General features: G+C 37.0%; 1 protein-coding gene across 1 annotated transcript; it reads left to right on the top strand.

The window, feature by feature from the left end:
- The first annotated feature begins 298 nt into the window (after positions 1–298).
- rab1aa (RAB1A, member RAS oncogene family a) lies at positions 299–8,872 on the top strand. Its single transcript, XM_026931904.3, has 6 exons — positions 299–538; positions 3,463–3,535; positions 3,704–3,799; positions 4,963–5,058; positions 5,947–6,078; positions 7,115–8,872. Exons 1-6 carry the CDS (start codon positions 525–527, stop codon positions 7,310–7,312), a joined length of 609 nt encoding a protein of 202 aa, XP_026787705.1. The 5' UTR covers positions 299–524; the 3' UTR covers positions 7,313–8,872.
- The last annotated feature ends 2,953 nt before the right edge of the window (positions 8,873–11,825 follow it).

Raw genomic sequence — 11,825 nt, 5'->3', positions numbered from 1 at the left:
GTAATGGTTCCTGTGGGTCTCTACTGGTAATTTGTTGCCTTCTGTTGGTGGAATGTTATGTCTAGTGGATACCATTAAGGACCAGTAATGGTAAAGGTTTTAATGATTAGCTGATGGTTTGTAATGGTATTTGTTGTGGAAACCATTTTATATATATACACACACACATATATTCAGTAGGGATAGAACTCAGTTCATTTGCTCTCGGATGAAAAAAGCTCAAAAACAGACCTTTCATTTGGGGAAACTCTTATTTTGACATGGCTGTTGAAAAGAACGACTCATGGCGTGTTGTTGAGATTTCACAACCCGGTTGCCATTTTTGTTAGCCAACTTACCCAGTGCACCCGGATCTCTGCTTCAACATTTCAAAGCTCAAAACCTGGACAACCATTTACCAAAAACCTTCTAATAAATTACAACACAGCAGCTTTTTTTTTTTTTTTTTTTTTTTTTTTCGGAGCAGAAAGAAGACACAAACCAAGCCTGATAATAAGGGAGTTTCTCTGGGCCAAGTGTCAGCCATGAACCCTGAATAGTAAGTTGTTGTCTAGAAGTTCTCGTCGTTTGTATCTTTAACCAGTATCTTTATTTGACTGTATTCCGTTTAGAGTAATGAGAGACTTCACATCCATACTGTTACAGAAGAACCTGTTTAGATTCAAAAGTATTGTTTATGGAGTGAATTAGCTTTGTCATCTGGTCCACTTTATAAAAAATTATCACCTCTGACTGCTTTTATGTGAGATTTTTCACCTCTTATAATTTTAAAATTAATCATAACACAAATTTTGGTTGTGTTATGAGTTGAAGTCCACCTGAAGTGCACATGTATGTAATGTTAAAATGACCATAAAGGATTAATTGACGTGGATCAAGGCTGCTAGAGTAGAAAAATAGCTAAATAAAACTATTATTGGGGTTCAGGAAAAAATAAATTAAAAAACAGATAAGACAAAATAAATGATGTGAACAAGTTGACACCTGTTTACAGCCTCAATTCACCATATTCCTGTGTTAAATTCTTGGTCGGTAATTATCTAACTAAATAAAATTAACTTAATAAAATCATTTTGCTGTTATAATCAGTAAATTGACTTTAAATTCCTTAGACATGGTGCAGCTGGATAGCTCACTGTTAAAGTTAGGTGTATATGTAGCAGGTGTGTGAAGAAAGTATGAAGAAAATTGACTAGCTACTGTATTTAATCGATTAATATCGCTAGTTATGGTGGTTTTGAGATTAATCTGATTAAATGTGTTAGTATTTATGAGCCTTTATAATCTCTGATGTCAGTTTCTGCCAAACCTGCTAAAGATAAGGCTTTCACTTGCCTCATCACTTTTCCGTCCGTGCCACGTCGTTAGCCGGTTAGCTAGCGGCTGAGGTAAAAAAAAAAAAAAAGAAAGAAAGAATTACATATAAAGCAGCTGAAGTGAGAAATAGGTTAATAAAGATGTATATATACTTATCCTGTTTACTGCCATGCTCGCAAAGGCAGACTGAAGGACAATAAAATCGTTAAAATTGAAGTTTAGTCACAAACATATGCTAGTTTCGTTGCTAGCTAGCTCTGTGGTTGAACTTGTGAACCGAGTTGCCATGGTGATGTGACCCTCTTTAGACCTAATAAAATGTCTGCTAAGTGTTAATGTTAAACTTTGTGAGGCTGTTAGTTTGTCCATAAAATGTTTTTCCATGTTCCTAGAAATTAAGTTATTGGTAAAATTAACGATATTGTTAATAATAATAATAATAATAATAATAATAATAACAATAGCATGATGTGTTCTCAGGCCATATCCATGATGTTTGTGTTTGGGATTTTTATAGCTAGATAATGTTGTCCTTTTCAAAGATCATTTATAAATAATGTTTTATAACTTTTACACATGATTATGTTAACTTCAATTTCAACTTCATCTTTTTTGTCCCTCTAGGGGAAACTATTTTCGCAAAACAAAGTGCCATGCCATAACCACAACAATACAAAATGTTATTATTAATAAAAACAAATACAGTAAAATACAAAGACATAACAATACATATGATACAACTGGTCCACTTTGTCGTTACTCATTTACAGTCTCTTATACAAGTCACACTGATTTCATGTAGTGAAATCAGTAATTTTGTAATTTCCTATTTCTACTTTGTGTGTGTGTGTGTGTGTGTGTGTGTAGAGTTTTTAAACTTTCGTAAGGACCAAGTGTACCCACAGTAATAGGAATCTTGTGAAGGCGTTTGGTTGGTCCTTGAAAATAGAGTGCCTTTTTATTTTAATAAAGTATTTATTTGAAAAACTAAAAGTGCCAGAATATTCCAGTTTAAGTACTAAGTAAGGACTTTGTGGTTTGACATTTTCATGGTATGGACACCTGACCATCACATTCATATGTGCTTTTTGAACATCCCATTTCAGATTTATTCCCCTTTGCTGTTGTAATAAACTCCACTTTTCTGCGAAGTCTTTCCACTAGATGTTGGAGCGTGGCTGTGGGGATTTGTGTTCATTCAGCTACAAGAGCATTAGTGAGGTCAGGCGCTGATGTTGGTGAGGAGGTCTGGGGTTCAGTCGGTGTTCCAGTTCATCCCAAAGGTGTTCAGTGGGGTTGAGGTCAGGGCTCTGTGCAGGACACTCGAGTTCTTCCACTCCAACCTTCACACACCATGTCTTCATGGAGCTCGCTTTGTGCACAGGGGCATTGTCATGCTGGAACAGGTTTGGGCCTCTTAGTTCCAGTGAAGGGAAACTGTAATGCTACAGCACACAGAGACATTCTATGTAATTGTGTTCTTCCAGCTTTGTGGCAACAGTTTGGGGAAGAACCACATATGGGTGTGGTCAGGTGTCCACAAACTTTTGGCCATATAGTATGTATATATGTATATATATATATATATATATAGACAAAAAAGGAAATAAAAAGCTCAAATCCCATAACCATTCTTGTAAAACCTGTAAAATCTCTTACACTGTCAGTATTTATCATGTTTTTAGGGGTCTCAAATTTTTTGACAAAAAAGGAATGAGAATCACTTTAGTAAAGAACTTGATCATGTAAAAATAAAAAAGAACCAGTAGGTAATAGACAGAAATAATATATATATATATATATATATATATATAATCTGTATTTTGAAAAGGTCAACGGTTGGGTAACCATCCAGTCATAGATACACCCTGACTAACCATTAGCATTCCGTAGCACTGTAATGCACAGGCCAGTGGAAGACAATAAACCAGCACAGTGTGTGTGTTCCACCAAGGCTTTGACTTTGAACTGTATGTTCAGTTTGGATGATGATATCTAAGGGCTTGTCCATGTCACACACAGGAGACGTGTCAAAGCTGATTGTCGATTTGTTTCTCAGTAACAAAGCTTGAGGCTGAAGGTTGGGTTTTCTTCAGTCTTCTGTGTCACACTTGCTTTATGTGATGCAACTTGTGTCTTTTCCAGCGACTACCTGTTCAAACTGCTGCTGATTGGAGATTCTGGGGTCGGGAAGTCCTGCCTTCTCCTCCGATTTGCAGTGAGTTTAAAACTGTGCATCACGTACACGCTTTCAGAGTGAGACTGTCTCTGAGAAATCGGGCACTATAAGCCAATTTGCCATTCTGCCAGCTCATAGAGGTTGTGTAGACCATTCATAAAGTCTTATACCATCTTCTTCCTCTCTGGTTCTGATTGCTCTGCTCAGGATGACACATATACAGAAAGCTACATCAGCACGATCGGCGTTGACTTCAAAATCAGAACAATAGAGCTGGAAGGCAAGACCATCAAACTACAGATTGTAAGTACTGCCACGTCTTGTGTCCTGAGTGGGGAATGAAGCAGGGGGCAGTGGAGATACAGAGAGGCTACAGCTGTAGCTCAGAAAAGAGCCTAATGTCCTTAGTTAAATAATATTGTCTTATTTAGGATTTCCAGAATATTACTATCTATAGTGGGTTATAAGAGTGCCTGGGCCCCACTCGGGGAAAAAAATGCAATTCAATTAATTTTTATTTGTATAGAGATTTTAACGATGGACATTGTCACGAAGCAGCTTTACAGAAATATATAAATTCAGGATATAAGTTTTAAACTTATAAATTTATCACTAATGAGCGAGCCAGAGGTGATGGTGGTGAGGAAAAACTCCCTGAGATGATATGAGGAAGAAACCTTGAGAGGAACCAGACTCGAAAGGGAACCCATCTTCATCTGGGTGACACGGATAGTGCGATTATAAATCATTCCCTTCTATAACTGTGTACTACACGGACAAATAGCGTAATTGTGTAATTAGGAAATTTACTACAGTTTTCACATGAAGTCTGTTTTGTTGAAGTTATCAAACTGTTCACTGATGGAGACTTGAGTGCAAAACTGTTCATGGGAATCGCAGTTCTAAAGCTATCAAAGCAACTGTAGGACTAAGCCATCGTAGCAAACCTGTTCATATCAATTGCAAAATAATATGACTGAAAAAAAGCCAGATGTCAAAAATATGATCAACGTTTTAACCTGCATTTTAGTAATGGGATGTTGTGATAAGGGCAGCTGTACATAATGGAGTCAGGAATCATATTTATTTCTAAATACATGAGGTTTGCACTTCTACAGTTGATCTATAACCTGCAAATTAACACAGCTTTACTGGAGAATATTTATTTGGGAAAAATAAAATGGCAGTGTGTAGGTGTAGTGTTGAATTAAGTCTGGTGATTAGTACCTCTGGTGTAGCTCTTTTCTATCAGGTTATGCTTGCACTTGAGTAGAAATACTAAAAACATTCGGATTATTGGACTACAGTACAGGTGTCTTTAATCCAGTATCCCTTATGTTTGCCTGTTTGCTTGACTACTTGAATAATCCGATAACTGCTAATATCAGATAATGTGTGAATTGTTAGCATGTATGTAAACACGCCCAGTTTGTTGTGATGTTGAACTGCGGTTGTGTGTTGCTCAGTGGGACACGGCGGGTCAGGAGAGGTTTCGCACCATCACCTCCAGCTACTACAGAGGAGCCCACGGCATCATCGTGGTCTATGACGTCACAGATCAGGTAGGTGGAACTTTCCGGCACCATGGCAACTCTGTTACCAAGACAATCCTGCTCTGTTTACATACCTTCTTGCAGGACAGTGGGTGTGTACTTATGTACTTGTGTAGCAAATAACAGACATCCAGTAAAAAAATGAAAAATGTGTGGTTTGGGACATATGTTGCTTTCAAATATGACTTTTGACTTTTGGACAAAGACGTGAATTTGAGTGGTTAAAGGAGTGAGGCCATTGTTGCTAGGAAACCGGGAAATATGGACATCAGAGGACAGTTTAGCTAGCTAGAAATGAACCAATACTTTCAGCAAAATATTATTAATGCTAAATTACTAGGAAAAGACTCTGTACAAGTAAGATTACCGTAATGACATGAAAGAAGTTCCACCATACTGAGAAATGTCAATTTTGTGGACAGTTACAGTTATAGTTTAGTGATAATTTCCTATTTTAAAAAAACAATGTTAAAAAAAAGTTATATAAAGCTAAAGTTATAGTTAAAATGACATGACTTGGAAACGATGGTCTAAAAAGATGGTTTAAAAAATGTGTTGTAGGTTTTGAACTAAATTTCACCCAGAAACATTTTAATGAATTTTTAATGTTTCCAGAATTTATGTAATTTAAAATGATTTGAGAACATTTACAATTTGTCCTGTATTTTGATTTCAGTGCAGAATTTTTTAATTTTCATGCATCGATACTTTTACCTAATTAGTTAAAGAACTAGTTAAAAAAAAAAAAAAACTCTTGGTTTTTGCTAATTTAGTCTAATTTAGTTTTTACCCATTTGTGGATCTTGTTGAAGACACACTGTAGTCTAGTGACAGGAAGTGAGGTCATAGCACTGTGTACTGAGTATGAGATCCTTCTTGTTGACTTAATTTCTTCAGGAGTCATTCAACAATGTAAAGCAGTGGCTGCAGGAGATCGACCGCTATGCCAGCGAGAACGTCAACAAACTGCTTGTGGGCAACAAGTGTGACCTGACCACCAAGAAAGTAGTGGACTACACGACAGCCAAGGCAAGAATAAGAACATTACACCCACGCCTTCCCCTCAGTGGCAGACAGAAGAGGAGCCACAGGATGAAACGCAAGCTCAAACAACATATTCATAATATTTACAATCTCATGTTCTAATTTTAGTCGAACAAAACACCTCTTTTCTAAACCTTTTGGCTAATTGACTAGTGTTGTTTGACTGTATGAGAACAGTCTATCACTAGGAAACTGCCAGAAATCATCCTGACTAGCTAAATTCCCAGAAACTAGGCCCAAACTCTGTCGTGCTTTTTTAGGAAAATAATCAGTATTGGGGTGGTGTGATGAAGCACAGTTACTGTTACCACCCCAAAGCTGATTATTTTCCTATAACAGCATGTTCCCAAGTGTTTTATTCCTCTTGTACCACAGCAATTTGACAATGACCACAATTTTATATTGATTAAAGAATGAGAATCTGTACTTTTGTCCATTTGTAGTTAAATGTAATGTCCAAAAAACCTGTTAATTCCTGTTATCACTTGTGTTCTAGCAGCTATAAACAGCTGTTCCCTCACCAGCCTCTCTTTTTTTTTCCCTCTCTTGAAGTTAATAAGACAACAAACAGAGTTTGTCATATTGCAGAGAAACCGCAAAGTCTAAACTCCTTTCTCAAGTTCTGACGGTTATAGAAAGCTAACACTGGAGACTCCTCATATAAATTTTAAATAAAATGTCTCCTTACAGGAAACTTTTCCAAATATTCACCAATTATACATATTTTTGTTCAATAACAGCATGTGTTTTAAATGTATCTTAGATGATGTGAAGCGTCCACCGTACAAATCCCTGTGCAAACTGTTACTATGGAAACGATAACACATTAGAACGAGCGCGTTAATATAAACCTGTGATTTGCAGCTGCATTAATGTCAAAGCTGCTGTTTTAGAAAATTAATCAACACCATCTGATCGATCATAAACGAGAATTCAGCAGCGCTGTGGTAAAAGAACACAACAGAACAAAGATCTATTGCAGTGTAACACGGTATTCAAATTGTTTCTCTCTGCATCTCAGGAGTTTGCGGACTCTCTGGGAATCCCGTTCCTGGAGGCGAGCGCTAAGAACTCCACCAACGTGGAGCAGGCCTTCATGACCATGGCGGCAGAGATTAAGAAGAAGATGGGACCAGGCGCCAGCGCGGGCGGCGCCGACAAATCAAACGTGAAGTTCCACAGCCAGCCGGTGAAGGCGTCCAGCGGAGGCTGCTGCTGAGTCCTGAACTTGCCCGAACACACAACGCACAAAGGAAGAGTGATGTTAGCGACCACCATACGCCAGAGCAGACGCACAGCGGAGAGGACAGTGGGAGTGTGTGTGTGAATGAAAGAGTGAACAAATGTAGAGATTTAAAGGATGATCAACATTTCCTCATGCACCAAACTCATGCACATTTCCAAAACATGTTTTGATCCCCGGAGTCAGAAAGCAGGCTGCAGATATGCGTCCTGGATTCAATTTTAACAGTCACGATAGCATGGATTTCAGTATTGTTTACAAATGTAGTTAATCAGTCAGGACATGATTTGGTGTTGCACTGGAGCTTGTTAGCTGTTAGCTACATTAGCCTGTAGCTCCAGTACAAATCTAAAGAAGTAAATGTCAGACACTAAACATTTTTACCTGATCGACTTTGTTTTTTTTGTTTTTTTTTCCCCTCACAGCCAGGTAAATGATGTGAAGCGAAGGAGGTGTGGAAGTGGTTCTGTCCCAAACAGAATGTAGTGTTTAAATCACACTTTCCTCATTATGTTTCTCATCTCATAGTTGTTGTGATGTTTCACCTCATTTCTCCCTGAGATTTGTTTTCTGTCTTTTAACACACCAGCCCAGGAAGGCCGTAGTGATTACACGGTGTGTTAAATGAGTTAGAAAGATAAACTCTGTAGTGAAATTATCCTGCAGTCGCCCTGCACCTTCACAAGACTAAACAGAGACGGGTGATCAGTGAAATGTTCACCAGTGCTCACATTTTATTCGTTTAACCTACATTATTTCTGATCATTCATTATCGTTAATAGTTTCTCAGTAGCTGCGTTGTGAACATTTATCGCTTTTAGCATGCATTCACTTTCTCACCTCTATAAATGGTAAAGTGCATTATGGGTATTCTGTACCCTGTAGAGTAATCAGTTGGACACTAACCATAAGCAGTGCATCAGTGGATTTTCACTATATGGACCATTTTAGATGAACCATCACATCTTCTCTGGTTCCCAACAGCCAATCAGAGCAAACCTGGAGGCAGAAACAGTTATGATTGGTTAAGACGCCAAACAATGGACATTTTTTCAATTAGGTCACAGCAGGACAATTTCCTTTTATGTGACAAACCTGGAAAATAAACTGACTTTATGACTAAATTTTTCCAAATACTTCGGATCAGGGTGTTTAGCAAAAATATTCTAGTGCTATAAAAATTTTTTATAGCATTAAAAAAAAACAAAAAACACATGAAGTCAGATGATCTAGTAAGGCAATTAGTTAGCTGAACACCAAGTGGTTAGCAAGACAGGATATTCAAGACAGGATGAAAGATGTGTGAGGGCGCTGTTGTGCACTTTTAACTTACAATGGGGAGTCGAAAAGGGTGTGTTTTTTTTATAAAGAATATTGAAACACAGCTTATAGACCACGGCACTGTACAGGACTGAGCATGTTGCTATGATTACGGTTGGAAGCCTCAGCTGTAGCGCACCAACAAAACAAAAACGTAAAAAAAAAAAAAAAAACATGTTTTATGCACAGATCTGTAACCTGTACACATTTTAAATCCAGACCAAGCTGCACTGGCCACGTTGGAAGAAGTTCTGATGCATCTGCCCTTTTTTTGAAGACACAATAATACTCACTAATTTAATTCCTCACTGGTAAACCTCACTAACTGTACACACAACCAGTTTTTTTCTGAAGAGCCATAAAGCCGTGTTTAAAGATACGTTAAAGTCCCTTCTTTGATTTAATGATTAAATGGAAATATGCAACACTTGTTTGTCCACTCACATGCTCAGTATGAAATCACGTCTCACACACGCAGCGACTGGGCCTCCAGGTGAACTGTATTTATATAAATATATATTTATGAGTGTCTATTAGAAAGGAAGAATTGATTTTCCCATGCTATTGAGAGTGAAATGAAGAAAGGTGAGGATGTGTAAGCAAATGAAAACATCACTTCTCTTATATTGTTGGGGAGGCTGGGGAGGGGGGTTCTGGGTTGTTAGTTAATCTTTTTTTTTTTTCTTTTCTTTTTTCTCAAATAATGTTTTCAATTAAATATGATGGAAATGTTTAATAAAAATGGTTTTAACTGAACCTTTAAGTTTCTTTCAGTTTGTTGACGCCTGCTTTCATCAAGTACGAGTGATGATCATAAATATTAAGCCTAGAAAGGCAACTACTGAAAAAGTAAATACCCCCTGTAGACTTGCTTTCGTGCCTTTTTTTTTTTTTAAGGCTATTTAATGATATAGAATTGAAGGGTCTCTATAGAGGCCTTATTTTTCTAATGCAAAGTAGACTTTTTTTTTTTTTAGATTAAAATAAAATAACCCAAAGTCTATGTGATTTGATAATAATGAAATTTACCAATCAGTTCAATTCAATACAGAAGATTTGTTTTGTGTGTTTAAATGTCAGTTGTTTAATGTCTCCTCTATTTTTTGCAGAGAAACACAGCTGGCTAATATAGCTAAGGATCTTTTGAGTAATGCTTGTAGTCATATATATTTATTTATTTATTTTCTCCAGTGACTATCTTACTGTTGTCAGGTTAAAAGTTGTTGTTCTGAATATTTTGTAATAGTTTTCCTCTGAATCAGGTACATCAGCATATCAGCTTACTTTAAAATAAATAAATAAATACACCAACATACAGTTGGAAACACAATAAAACCCCATTTTTGAAACATTAACTTAAGCTTTATATATTTGGCATTTTCAGAGTCCAAGGGTTATTTAGTTTTTTAATGGTTGTAGCTTTCTGAAGGTGACTTTACTTCCTAAAGTTGTACTTGAGATCGTTTTAGAAAGGAAAGCACTGTTGTATAGTTTTACTTAGAGATTTAACGGTTATTACAGAAGAACAAACCAAAAAAGGACAAACCTTTTTTCCTTCACATGTAGTTACCTTTTAGTTTTTAATGAGTGCTAATAAATGATCTTAATTACATACAGCTTCATTGTCTTTATATTTAATGACTACACTGCTGCACATTTTATAGTCCTTTGATGGCTAACCACAAAAATGTCTATCTGTGTAACTGATTGTGTGATTTTTTTAAAACGGTGTTTTATTCATTTGTGAATTTAAAAAGATTTAAAAAGTCAAGGTGTGAAATGAAAAGTCAGAGATCACCAGATGGCACTAATGTTCCTGCTGTGTTCGGTTTTCAACCTGAATTGCAGTTTAGGATTTTGCTACTGATTTATCAGTTTGGTGTTTTCGTTTGAATTTTGTCAGACATTTTGCCTAACACTATGGAAGAGAAGAGACAAGGCACTGCATCTTCATTAGCACTGAGTTGGAACATGTGTACTGCATTTTATGATGCAAATGAATAATAAAAGCAAACTTTAGATTTCTTTTTCTCTGTCAACTTTTCCGTTTTAGCTGTGGCCATGAAATACTGAGCTGATAAAGAGACTTAATTCACAAAGCTGTATTTTCTTTCTTTCTTTCTTTCTTTTAGTTTTATACTAAAAATGGCTCATAGTTGTATAGAAAATGAAATGGCTATTATTATTATTATTATTATTATTGTTGTTGTTGTTGTTGTTGTTGTTGTTTCAGCAAGATCTTTGGACAAACATGTGGTAAAAATAAATAGCAAAAAGTGTTTAAGTTTATATTTTTGGCCAGATTTGCTTTCTGTGATGTAATTCTGTTGCACACGTTTGTTAGCATTTGGTGTACTAATCTTTGCGAGCTGTCTCATTTCTCTGGGGGCCGGGATGCTCTGCCTGTCTCTCTCTCACACACACACACAAGCAGGTGTTTAGTGCAGGCTCTGGCGTAAGGTCAGGGTCAAGAACAATGCAGAAGTGTGCACATTTACACACAAGTGCATATAATTTGCTGGCTTTAGTTGTTCTTGGCTGCTGGGTGAGGTAAAGTAGGGGGGTGAAGGACATGGGTCATGTGTGACAGCTGTTTCGGGGCTTCTGGCGAGCGAGAATAGGGGGCAGAAGTGAAAAGATGGAGGAACAGTGGGGTGGGGGAGGGTGAGATAGACAAAAGAGAGTCAAAAGGCAGGAATCAGCTGCAGAAATTCTCTTAGACGCAAAATGCTTGCCTGATGATGTTCTCTGTAGAGGATCCTTAGGTGCATTCAGTGTCCTGGAGTTAACACTGGAATTAATGCCAAGTGTTTGGAAAGTAGTAAGAACACCATATCTAAATATTGTCACAGTATGAAGGCTCAGGCTTTATAACTCTCATCAACATCTCAGTAAGACCACAAGGTTTATTACAACACATACATCTCTGTAGACTCGAAAGCAACTATTACTACCATACTACATAGTGCATCAATCCACCACCTCAGAATCATTGGCATGGAAAAAACGGCTTAAATAAATAAATATGAGGCGAGAAGTAGAATACATCCTTTAACATGGTGAAGATTAGAAAATAATCTGAAATCAGGCGATAGCTATAAAATTCCCATATCCGCTGTTCAAACAACTGGAGCTGTAAGGAACAACACAAAATCCCTTCTGAAAACGT

This window comes from Pangasianodon hypophthalmus, chromosome 26 (genome assembly GCF_027358585.1).
Source record: "Pangasianodon hypophthalmus isolate fPanHyp1 chromosome 26, fPanHyp1.pri, whole genome shotgun sequence".
NCBI lineage: Eukaryota > Metazoa > Chordata > Actinopteri > Siluriformes > Pangasiidae > Pangasianodon > Pangasianodon hypophthalmus.
Note: the sequence above shows the minus strand (reverse complement) of the source record. Positions and strands in the feature narration are given on the sequence as shown.